Source organism: Suncus etruscus, chromosome 13, assembly GCF_024139225.1.
Source record: "Suncus etruscus isolate mSunEtr1 chromosome 13, mSunEtr1.pri.cur, whole genome shotgun sequence".
In the NCBI taxonomy this organism is placed as follows: domain Eukaryota; kingdom Metazoa; phylum Chordata; class Mammalia; order Eulipotyphla; family Soricidae; genus Suncus; species Suncus etruscus.
In genome coordinates, this window is record NC_064860.1 from 24,905,678 (window position 1) to 24,918,501 (window position 12,824).

The window sequence follows — 12,824 nt, forward strand, 5'->3', positions numbered from 1 at the left end:
ACAAGAGGGCCAGCAGCCTTCCCCACCCCCAAATGACCTGGTCACGCAGAAATTCAGAAATAACCAAGAGAAAATACCTCTTGTTTATGGCCAACTGAGATGCCTTCTTTAGCATGCAGTTCTGGCAAATCAGCCTTATGAAGGAGGAAGTGAGAATTGATGGGGTCTCTCTTTTTGGGGGGAATTGGGCCATACCAGGTGGTATGATATTATGTACTATTGTTTATTTCTGGTTCCCTGCTCAGAAGTGACTTTGGGCAGTGCTTGCTGATCCTATGCAGTGCCAGTGATTAAACTGGGGTCAGCTGTGTAAGCAAGGCAAGAACCTTAACCTCTGTATTGTCTCTCTAGTCCTGACACCTTTATTTTTTCTTAATAGAAATTTTGTTGATAAATGTTATATTCAACATTGGATCAATGTAAGAATTCAAGAGTTCCTCTCTTATCAAGCATCTTATTGGTACAGCACATTGAAATGGAATTAATTTCCTGACCTTAGTGTTCAAAAGTTTGCAAAGATTTTCATATTGGCTAGCTATAGGAATTTTTACCCTTTGCTTAATTGTTACTATAATGCATTATTTAAGCAGATAGTTTACTGTTAGCTTTCAGTCTTCTTTCACCTCATTCTCATAAAAGATCTATAATACATGCTTAGCCTAAAAATTTTAGACCTTTACAATTTAAGTTTAAGGTACAAGGAGATTTAAAAAGCCAGAGTTCATGCTGTGCTGTGTAAGGGCCCATGTTTTATATACAGCATGGCCCCACTCACCCAAACATGGCTGGGACTGTTCCTGATGGCACTCAGCTCCACCAGTCCCAAATAACATTGGTCACAGAGAGAGCCACGCGTAGGTCCTCTCAACAGTGGCTGGTAGTTGCTGGGAATGTTGTTGGGTCCACTGAATATTTTGGGGAAGGCATCTCCTCATTCACTCAAAGAAATAAAATGTCCATTTAAAATCCAGAATTTTTTTTTTTTTTTTTTTTTTTGGTTTTTGGGTCACACCTGGCAGTGCTCAGGGGTTACTCCTGGCTGTCTGCTCAGAAATAGCTCCTGGCAGGCACGGGGGACCATATGGGACACCGGGATTCGAACCAACCACCTTTGGTCCTGGATCGGCTGTTTGCAGGCAAACACCGCTGTGCTATCTCTCCGGGCCCAAAATCCAGAATTCTTTATGAAGATAGGAAAAGTCAACAGCTTGCCTTTTATCTCATCTGTCCCCCAGCAAATTTCAGGTAGCAATTTTCAGACTTCTACATTTTGTGTACCTTTGCCCTTTTTGGAATATGTTCTAACTTGCAAATTTTACATTTTCATGTAGTCAACTCTATTTCTTTTTTTTTTTTTTTTTGGCATGTGAATATTTTTTTCTTTTGTTTTCGGGCCACACCCAGTGTTGCTCAGACCTTACTCCTTGTTCTGTACTCAGGAATCACTCCTTGTGGGCTCAAAGATCATATGGGATGTCCAGGATCAAACCCGTCTTGACTGCATGTAAGGCAAACCCTGGTCTATGGATATCTCTCTCTCTCTTTCTCTCTCTCTCTCTCTGTGGGGGAGGCCTCTTGGTTTTTGGTTCATACCCTGTGGCGCTTAGGGATTACTCCTGGCTCTGCACTCAGAAATCACTCCTGGCAGGCTCAGGGGACCATCTGGGATGCTGGGGATTGAATATGGGTCCATCCTGAGTCGGCTGCATGCAAGGCAAACACCTTACCAATATGCTATTTCTCTGGCCCTATGGATCTTTTAATAAGTCCCCCCCCCCTTTTTGGGCTGTACTCAGTAGTGCTGTGGACCATGTCCAGCAGTTTTTTAGGAACACTGTATGGTACCAGGGCTCATACAAACCCAGGTACTCACATAGCAGAACATACATTCCAGCTTTTTGTTTTTGTTATATGTGGGCCCATACCTGCTAATACTCAGAGGTTATTTCTAGTAGTGCTTGGAGGACTGACTGTATGAGATGTCGAGGATCAGATTCAGCTTCATGCAGGCAAGTTCCCTACCTATTGTAGTATCTTTTCTGCTTTGAACAATTTCCTTGGACCCAAACTATAAACTTACCTTTATTTGGAAAATTATGAATCATATAATGAAAAGTCCTTTTTGGTGCTTGAACTATTGAACCCTATTTTACTTCCTCTGATAATCTGCATCTTCAGATTATTTAATTGGTTGGGATATCTGACTTCTTATGTCTCCTTAATGTGGTCACATGAAGAATTAGTGAGCTGTGTGGGTTGGACAACAGCAGAAGAGCTCTATTCTTGTAGCGATGACCACCAGATCATGAAGTGGAACCTATTAACCAGTGAGACGACCCAGATAGTGAAGCTTCCTGATGAGATTTACCCGATCGATCTTCACTGGTTTCCCAAAAGTGTTGGCATCAAGAAACAGACACAAGCAGAGAGCTTTGTCCTCACAAGTTCTGATGGTAGGTTTCTCAAAAAATTTCTGTGCTCCCACAAAAAAAAAAAACAAAAACAAAAAAAAATAAGGGGCCGGAGAGATAGCATGGAGGTAAGGCATTTACCTTTCATGCAGAAGGTCATCGGTTCGAATCCCGGCGTCCCATATGGTCCCCCGTGCATGCCAGGAGCAATTTCTGAGCACGGAGCCAGGAAAAACCCCTGAGCACTGCCGGGTGTGACCCAAAAACCACAAAAAAAAAAACAAAAACAAAAAATTTCTGTGCTCATTTTTATTTACTTTTCTTTGGTTTGAGAGCCACACCTGGTGGTACTCAAGGAATCATAATGAGGTGCCAGGGATCTAACCAAGGTTGGCTGCATGCAAGGTAAAACCTTACCAACTTACTATCTCTTTGGCACCTCATCTTTTTTTTTTTATTTTGGCACCTCATCTTTATATTTAAAATATAACATATTTTAGGGGCCGGCGAGGTGGTGCTAGAGGTAAGGTGTTTGCTTTGCAAGCGCTAGCCAAGGAAAGATCGCGACCGAGGTTCAATCCCCCCGGCGTCCCATATGGTCCCCCCAAGCCAGGGGCAATTTCTGAGCTCTTAGCCAGGAGTAGCCCCTGAGCATCAAACAGATGTGACCCGAAAACCAAAAAAAAAAAAAAAATATATATATATATATATATAACATATTTTAAATTGCTTATATGTTCATATGCTTACATCATTCAATGTTTTTTATTCAGTTGCCTGGTAGTCACTTGGTTGTGGTTATGGTCATGAAAGATTGCAAATCAACATGCCTTTGAATATTGAATCTAGATTTTAGCTGTTTTTTGTTTGTTTGTTTGTTTGTTTTGGGCTATACCTGGTGGTGCCCAGGGGTTACTCCTGTCTCTGTGCTCAGGAATTACTCCTGGGAGGCTCAGGGATCATATGGGATGCTGAATGTCGAACCTCAGTCTGCCACATTCAAGGCAAACAAGCACCCTAACTGCTGTGCTATTTTTCTGTCCCAAGCTTATCTTCTCATATGTCTGTTCAAATTGTTAAAAATTCTTATCAGGGGCCAGAGCCATAATGCAGTGTGGAGGGCAGTTCTCTTGCATACAGCCAAGTCAGGTGTTGTGTGTGTTTGTTTGTTTTGGGGCCACAGCTGGTGTCACTCAGGAGGCTCTGTGCTCAGAAATCACTCCTGGCAGGCTCAGGGGACCATATAGGATGCTGGGGATTGAACCTGAATTCGTCCAGGGTCATGCAAGGCAAATGCGCTACCACTACCGCTGTTCTATTGCTCCAGCCCCTAGCCAACCCAGGTTTGATCCTCAGGATGGTCCTCTGAACCATCCAGGAAATTTTACTTTTCTTTTTCCAGATTCGGAGGATCATATGGGATGCCGGGATTTGAACCACTGTCGGTCCTGGGTCAGCTGCATGCAAGGCAAACATCTTTCTGCTATGCTCTCTCCAGACCCACTAGAAATAATTTCTGAGCATTGAGCCAGGAATAATCCTTGAGCACCTTGAGTACCATCAGGTGTGACCTCAAAACAAAACAAAAAATTCACACCCAGGGTGATCAGAGATTATTCCTGGCTCTGCACTCAGGAATTACTCCTGGCAGACTTAGGGGACTACATGGGAAGTGCAGGATCAAACCCAAGTCACACATATGCAAGGCAAACCCCCTACCCTTTCAAAGTTAACTTTCCAAGTATATGCACTAAACAATGTGGAGGGTATTTTTTTTGGGGGGGGGCAACACCTGGTGACACTCAGGGTTTACTCCCGACTCTGTGCTCAGAAATTGCTCCTGGCTTGGGGGATCATATGGGATGCCAGGGGATCGAACCTTGGTCCATCCTAGGTCAGCCACGTGCAAGGCAAACGCCTTACCGCTGTGCTACTGCTCCAACCCCAGAATGTGGAGATTATTGTTATTTTTTTTGTTTGTTTTTCGGGCCACACCTGTTTGATGCTCAGGGGTTACTCCTGGCTAAGCACTCAGAAATTGCCCCTGGCTTGGGGGGACCATATGGGACACTGGGGGATCGAACCGCTGTCTTGATCTTTCCTTGGCTAGCTTTCCTTGGCTAGCACTTGCAAGGCAAACACCTTACCTTTAGTGCCACCTCGCCTGCCCCGAGATTATTATTTTTTGTTTTTGTTTTTGTTTGGGTCATACTTGGTGGTGCTCAGGGGTTACTCTGGCCCTGTGTTCAGAAATCACCCCAGCAGGCTCGGGGGATCATATGAGATTCCAGGATTCAAACTCATTTGTCCTGTGTTGGTTGAATGCAAGGCAAATGCCTTACTGCTGTGCTGTCGCTCCGGCCCCAGAGATTATTTTTTACCCAACATAAGATCTCAACTTAACTTCTTTGTTATTAGTAGGAATGGAGTTGGGAGTTAGCAAGTTAGTACTATTTAGATGGCCCCTCAAATTTTCTATTAATCTGAGTCATTAATTTCTAGACTGAGTTGATTTCCACTTAGATATGGAGAATTATTTAATAGCTTACTCATGGTGAGTAAATATTGAGAATTTTATTTTGTCTTGTTTTCTTTTGGGGGGCCACACCCGGTGATGCTTGGGTTATTCCTGGCTATGCACTCAGAAATTGCTCTTAGCTTGAGGAACCATATGGGACGCCAGGGATCGAACCCTGGTCTATCCTAAGCTAGCACGCACAAGGCAGACGCCTTATAGCTTGTGCCACTGCTTTGGACCCTTTCTCTGATGCTTTTGAGAATATTTCAAAACATGCCCTGTTAACTAACCATCAGTGCTCTGCATTTTCTAAGAATTAGGATTTTTCTATTAAACAGTCACAATACATAGATCAAAATTAGGAAATTTAACATTGATGCAATACTCACTATCTAATCTACAGTTAGTACTTATATTTGAATGATTGTCCTAATCATGTCTTATGTAACAGCTTGTTTATTCTGTACAGAATAACAGAATAACTCGTTGCTTTTGTCCTGCCTTTCCATCATCCTTTCATCTGGAAACTGCTTTTGTCTTTGTCTGTCTTTTATGATCTTGACAGATTTGAAGAATTACAGGCCTATTTTGTTTTGAATAGAATGTCCCTTAATGTGTTTTTCTGATGGTTTCTCATGATTAGATTTAGTTTATACATTTTTAATTTTTAGAGTATCAAATTGGGAGATTCATGATGACAATTTGATCCTTTGGTGGTGATATTGTCTTTGATTACTTCAAAAGGTTGTATTCAGTAAATCCATTGTAAAATTCCTGGTTTTCCCCTCTGAAAAAATAATTGCTAATAATACTTTCAGAGTATGAAAGTGTTCTCTGCTTCCTCAGACTTTATCCCACTGTTTTTTGTTTTTGTTTTTGTTTTTTGATGCTCAGAGGTTACTCCTGGGTATGCATTCAGAAATTGCTCCTGGCTTGGGAGACCATATGGGGATACCAGGAATTGAATCTGGGTCCCTCCAGGGTCGGCCTTGTGCAAGGCAAATGCCCTCTCACTGTGCTATTGCTCAGGGCCCATATGTCCCCCTCTTGAAGGCCATTCTAGCCCCATAGAAATGCAGTAAAAGCTAGAGTGGATTTATTGTTTTTAAGCAATTCTAGTAGTTAGAATTCACCAAAGATGTTTAAAGCCATTCATGAGCATTTTTTTTTTTTTTTTTTTGGTTTTTGATTTTTGGGTCACACCCGGCAGCTCTCAGGGCATACTCTATGCTCAGAAATCGCTCCTGGGGCTGGAGAGATAGCATTGTGGCGTTTGCCTTGCTAGCATCGGATCCAAGACCTAAGGTGATTGGTTCGAATCCATATGGTCCCCCCGCGCCTGCCAGGAGCTATTTTTCTGAGCAGATAGCCAGGAGTAACCCCTGAGCACCGCTGGGTGTGACCCAAAAACAAACAAAAAAAAGAAATCGCTCCTGGCAGGCTCAGGGGACCATATGGAATACCGGGATTCTAACCACCGTCCTTCTGGATGCAAGGCAAATGCTCTACCTCCCTACCTCCATGCTATCTCTCTGCGCCCCCCCCCCTTTTTTAAATTATGTTACCTGGTAAAGGGTTTACAGATGAAATTAAGATGAGTTTATGTTGGGTCACACAGGCTGTGATACTAACCCAATGCAATCATAAAGATCTGTAAAAACTTGGATTTGGGCAACACTGTTTCTTTCCCTGGCACTGCATAGTACCCAAGCAGCTCAATACAGGAAGTGACCCTTTCTTTTTTTTTTTTTTTTTTGGTTTTTGGGCCACACCCGTTTGACGCTCAGGGGTTACTCCTGGCTATGTGCTCAGAAATCGCCCCTGGCTTGGGGGGACCATATGGGACGCCGGGGGATCGAACCGCGGTCCTTCCTTGGCTAGCGCTCGCAAGGCAGGCACCTTACCTCCAGCGCCACCTACCCGGCCCCGAAGTGACCCTTTCTATATATAGTCACTGGCAACCAGAGCCCAGATACTAAAGAACTCCTTGCTACAAATCCATGCAGTGGACAAGAGTTCAAGCCCCTGCATTCCAAATGGTCCCGATCAAAGTCAGCAGTGATCCTTGAGTTCAGAGCCTAGAGTAAGCCTTGAGCACTGCTGGATGTGGGCCAAAAACTACAAAATAAAGAGAGAAAGAGGAAGGGAGAGAAAGGAGGGAGAGAGGAAGGGAAAGAAGGAAGGGAGGAAGGGAAGATGGGAGGAAGAGAGGAAGCTCATGAACATCTTGTTTAAAATTTTTTTTTGTCAATTGCTGCTTTTTGTCAACTTTGAAAAACTCTAAGTTACAAGTAAGCTTGAAATAAATCCTCTGAGGGGCTGAAGTGATAGCACAGGGGTAGGGCGTTTGCCTTGCAAATGGCCAACCTAGGTATCCCCAGCATCTCATATGGTCCCCCAGTCTGCCAGGAGTAATTCCTGAGTACTGCTGAATGTGGTCCAAAAACAAACAAACAAAAAAGTACAACTAAATTAAAAGTCCTCTGAGGCAGGGCCCGGAGAGATAGCACAGCGGTGTTTGCCTTGCAAGCAGCCAATCTAGGACCAAAGGTGGTTGGTTCGAATCCCGGTGTCCCATATGGTCCCGTGCCTGCCAGGAGCTATTTCTGAGCAGACAGCCAAGAGTAACCCCTGAGCAATGCCAGGTGTGCCCCCCCCCCCAAAAAAAAAAGTCCTCTGAGGCAAAGTTTGGTTGAGAAGCAATTTTTCTTTTTCTTTTTTTTTTTTGTTTTGTTTTTTGTTTTGAGGTCACACCTGGCAGCGCTCAGGGGTTACTCCTGCAGGGCTCTATGCTCAGTAATTGCTCCTGGCAGGCTCAGGGGACCATATGGGATGCTAGGATTCTAACCACCGTCCTTCTGCCCTGTACCTTCATGCTATCTCTTTGGCCCACAGTTTCTCATTTCACTGTTTTTTTTCTTCAAATAAATTCTCTAATTGAATCACCATAGAATATACAGTTACAAAGTTTCAGTCATACAATGTACTGAACCCTTCACCATTATTTCACTGTTACTAATTCTTGCCCTCTCAGTTGCCAGACATCATGGCCATTCAGACCTCACTGTTCTGTCATGCTTTCTGGGCTTGCATATTCTTTGCCCTGTTGATGTATCCCTTAACATCTCTTATATAGTTTACTTATGTTCTTTCAGTTTCTTATTTTTTGTGTGTATGTATGTGTGAACTTTTTGAGGACAAGTAGCATATTTCTTTTGTTTATGTTAAACTACCTAAGACAAATGTTTTTAGTTTTTGGGTCACACTCTGTGGCGCTCAGGGGTTACTCCTGGCTATCTGCTCAGAAATAGCTCCTGGCAGACACGGGGGACCATATGAAATGCCAGACTCGAACCCACCACCTTAGGTCCTGGATTGGCTGCTTGCAAGGCAAACGCCGCTGTGCTATCTTTCGGGCTCCGACAAATGTTTTCTTTTTTTCTTCTTCCCTTCCCCTCTGACAAATGTGTTTTGTTTTGTTTTGTTTTGTATTTTTGTTTTGTTTTGTTATTTTTTGGGGGGCCACACCCGTTTGATGCTCAGGGGTTACTCCTGGCTAAGCGCTCAGAAATCGCCCCTGGTTTGGGGGGGACCATATGGGACGTCGGGGGATCGAACCATGGTCCTTCCTTGGCTAGCACTTGCAAGGCAGGCACCTTACCTCTAGTGCCATCTCACCGGCCCAGACAAATGTTTTTAAATTGACAGTATCAACTGTTAATTCAGCAAGATCGTTCAGTAACTTGCAGGCAGCTAACTTCAGGTATCTCCCTGGCAATCTGCCTTCCTATGCAAACAAAAATCAGCCTACTGTAAATGCCTCTTGATGGTTACCCCAATCACTCATCATCAAAAATTGGAGTCAGCTTGAAGCACTGGCTTGCTCCATAGTTTCCTTGCTTTACTATGAAATTCTCTCCCCACTCTTTTTGTTTGTTTGTTTGTTTGTTTTTTGTTTTTTTGGGTCATACCCAGCAGCGCTCAGGGGGCCTGGCTCTGTGCTCAGAAATCGCTCCTGGCAGGCTCAGAGGACCATATGAGAAACCAGGAATCTAACCACCTTCTGTCCTGGGTTAGCCTTGTGTAAGGCAAATGCACTACCGCTGTGCTATCACTGTGGCTATAGTACTCAGTCTTATAGTATCACTCTGTCTTATAGTACTCCCAAACTTTTATGGATTGGCACCACTTTTTCTATATCCTGCCTCAAAAGGGGAAACATTTTTAAAGAAAAATAATTCCAGGTTGCAAAAATGCTTAAGCCAATGACTTCTTTTGCATATTTCTTCCCTTGCATCTGCCACATGGCTGCAGAGTTTTCTAGTATTGCTGAACTCTCAGCATGATTTTATAACATCACTATTAAGGGGTTTTAGAGGTCTCCTGATGCATCTGTTTCCCAGTGTATGTGAGGGTTTGCAAGGAGTAAGAGTTAGAATATTCCTCATCAGAGGTCCTCAGATGCTAACCTGTCTACTTATGGCATTTTCCTAGAGTTAGTTGATTAAATGAATTAATTTAATAAAATCAACCTCTCAAATCTTCTTTTTTTCAGGTAAATTTCACTTGATTTCTAAATTAGGAAGAGTAGAAAAGAGTGTAGAAGCTCATTGTGGAGCAGTGCTTGCTGGAAAATGGAATTATGAAGGAACAGCATTGGTTACAGGTAGGGTGGCTGCTTTCAACAAGGTTTTTAAAGAAAACTTTGTCTTAACTTCAAAAATTTTTTGTTTTGGTTTTTGGGCCACACATGACTTGTACTTAGGACTTAGTCCTGGATCTCTGCTCAGGGATCCTTTATGGAAGGGCTCAGAGAACCAAATGTGATACTAGGGAATGAATCCAGGTTACCTGTGTGCAAGGCAAGCTACCCTACCCATTGTTCTATCACTCTAGTCCTTTTTTCTTACTTTTTTCTTTTTCCCACGCCAGAAATTGCTCAGGGTTTGTACTTGGCTCTGTGCTCAGGGATCACTCCTGGTGGTGCTTAAAAGATCATATAGTACTGGGCATTGAACAAGGGTGACCATGAGCAAGGCAAGCACTTTAACAACTCTTGTACTATCACTCCTGTCTCTTAAAGGAACAGAGGAGGGCACCGGAACAATAGCACAGTGGCAGGGTATTTGCCTTACATGCAGCCAACTTGGGATAGAACTGGGTTCGATTCCCAGTATATCCCATATGGTCCTCTGAGCCTGCCAGGAGTAACTCCTGAGCATTGCCAGGTGTAGCCCAAAAACAAAAACAGGAAAAGAAGAAGAAAGAAACAGAGTTTTCTAAAAAAAAAAGAGTATTTTCACTTAGCTATAGCATCTCTCACTATCTTAAAGCAACTAGTTGTAATCTGAACTACACAGTAGTAATCTAAACCACAATATAAAATTACATTCTTTCCTGCCCATAAAATTATATTCTAACTCAATATCATAATAATAGTTTTCTTACTGCCATGCTTATTGAGATTGTTCTATTAAAGAAAGCTTTAGGGGGCCGGGCGGTGGCGCTAAAGGTAAGGTGCCTGCCTTGCCAGCGCTAGCCTTGGACGGACCGCGGTTCGATCCCCCGGTGTCCCATATGGTCCCCCAAGCCAGGAGCAACTTCTGAGCGCATAGCCAGGAGTAACCCCTGAGCGTTACCGGGTGTGACCCAAAAACCAAAAAAAAAAAAAAAAAAAAAGAAAGCTTTAGAATGGTTAATCATTCTAAAAAAATTTTAACAAAAGTTAAAATTCTTTTTTTTTTTTTTTTTTTTTTGGATTTTTGGGCCACACCCGGCATTGCTCAGGGGTTACTCCTGGCTGTGTGCTCAGAAATAGCTCCTGGCAGGCACGGGGGACCATATGGGACACCGGGATTCGAACCAACCACCTTTGGTCTTGGATCGGCTGCTTGCAAGGCAAACACCGCTGTGCTATCTCTCCGAGCCCAAAAGTTAAAATTCTTGAAAATTCTAAAACACATATCTCACAAATGAATGAGCTCATTTTATGCCTATTCCTCTCCTTCTGATGCATTTTGCTCAGCGTTATACTTTCCATATCATCCATGTATAAGCAAATTTCATTACTTCAATTTTCCTAATAGATGCATAGTATTTCATTGTATAAATCTAGAAGTTAGGCCTCTTTAATAAAATGTTTCAAAGTAATTTAAATTAAAATTTGCAATTAGGAAGCACCTTGATTTGTTATTTGAACTCTAAATATGTATTAATATAAATACTTGTGCTTTACATATAAATTTAATATTTTAAGTTAAATTTTTTTTTTATAGGGGCCCGGAGAGATAGCACAGCGGTGTTTGCCTTGCAAGCAGCCGATCCAGGACCAAAGGTGGTTGGTTCGAATCCCGGTGTCCCATATGGTCCCCCGTGCCTGCCAGGAGCTATTTCTGAGCACACAGCCAGGAGTAACTCCTGAGCATCGCTGGGTGTGGCCCAAAAACCAAAAAAAAAATTTTTTTTTATAAATTTTAAACTTTATTTTTTAGTTTGGGGCCGTAACTGGTGATACTCAGGGGTTACTTCTGGCTCTGCATTCAGAAATCACTCCTGGCAGGCTCAGGGGACCGTACAGGTTGTTGGGTATTGAACCTGAGTCAGCTGTGTGCAAAGCAAAGGTCCTACGCATTGTGCTATTACTCCAGTATTTTTTGCTCCTGTATTTTTGTTTGTTTTTGTTTTTTGGGCCATACCCAGCCGTGCACAGGGTTTACTCCTGGCTCTGCACTCAGAAATCACCCCAGGCAGGCTTGGGGGATTATATGGGATGCTGGGAATCAGCATCTGGGTCAGTCGTGTGCAAGGCAAATACCCTACCTCTAAGCTATTGCAATATGCTCCTGCCCCAGGCTTGCTTATTTTGGGGGACGGGGATGTTTGGTTTTTTGGGCCACACCTGATAGCACTGGGATTGGAATGCTGGGATTGGAACCGCAAATTCATCCTGGATCTGCTGTGCTATCTCTCCGGCCCCCGGGGCTTGTATTCTTGTTTGTTTATTTGTTTGTTTTTGGGTCATACTCTGCAGCGCTCAGGGAATACTCCTGCCTCCACACTCAGAAATTGCTCAGAGGACCATATGAGATGCCGGGATTCGAACCAATGACCTATTGCATAAAAGGCAAATGCCTTACTTCCATGCTATCTCTCAGGCCCCGGCTTGTATTTTTTAATATTTTTCTGTTACTTGTAATTTGGGGAGAAGTTGGGCTATATCTGTTAGTGCTCAGGGACTACTCTTGGCTTTGTCCTCTGGGATCTCCTGCCAAGGTTTAGGAGGTTATATGTGGAGTCAGGGATCTTACCCTGGTTGGCCACATGGAGCCAAGCATCCTATCTTCTGTACATTCTCTCTGTCTTTTTTATACTTTTATGGCAGCTTTTATTTTATTACAGTTGGAGAAGATGGACAAATCAAAATTTGGTCAAAGACTGGGATGCTAAGATCAACATTAGCTCAGCAAGGTAAGTATGCCATCAATAAAAATGATTTACCTTCTTTCTCTCTTTTTTTTTCTTTTTCTTTCTCTCTCCAATTATATATTCTCCTTTCTTCCCTTTATTATTGCAGTATCTGGAGCTCACACTGGATTTTATTTATTTATTTATTTATTTTTGGTTTTTGGGTTACACTCGGCAGCACTCAGGGGTTACTCCTGGCTCTACACTCAGAAATCGCTCCTGGCAGGTTCAGGGGACTATATGGGATGCCGGGATTTGAACCACCGTCCTTCTGCATGCAAGGCAAATGCCTTACCTCTGTGCTATCTCTTTGGCCCCCCAGATTTTAGTGTTTAAACTTTTTGTTTGTTTGTTTGTTTTTTTGGCCACACTCAGTGACACTTAAGGGTTACTCCTGGCACTGCACTCAGAAATCGATCCTGGCTTGGGGG

The 12,824-nt window shown here is 43.0% G+C and overlaps 1 protein-coding gene across 1 annotated transcript in view; it reads left to right on the forward strand.

Annotated features, from left to right (window-relative positions):
* Positions 1-2,221: 2,221 nt before the first annotated feature.
* Positions 2,222-12,824, forward strand: part of IFT80 (intraflagellar transport 80) — a 75,871-nt gene continuing 65,268 nt past the window's right edge. Inside the window, exons 1-3 of the mRNA XM_049785528.1 lie at positions 2,222-2,453; positions 9,485-9,595; positions 12,328-12,396. Coding sequence (XP_049641485.1) covers positions 2,222-2,453; positions 9,485-9,595; positions 12,328-12,396 — 412 coding nt within the window. The remainder of the gene's footprint in view (positions 2,454-9,484; positions 9,596-12,327; positions 12,397-12,824) is intronic.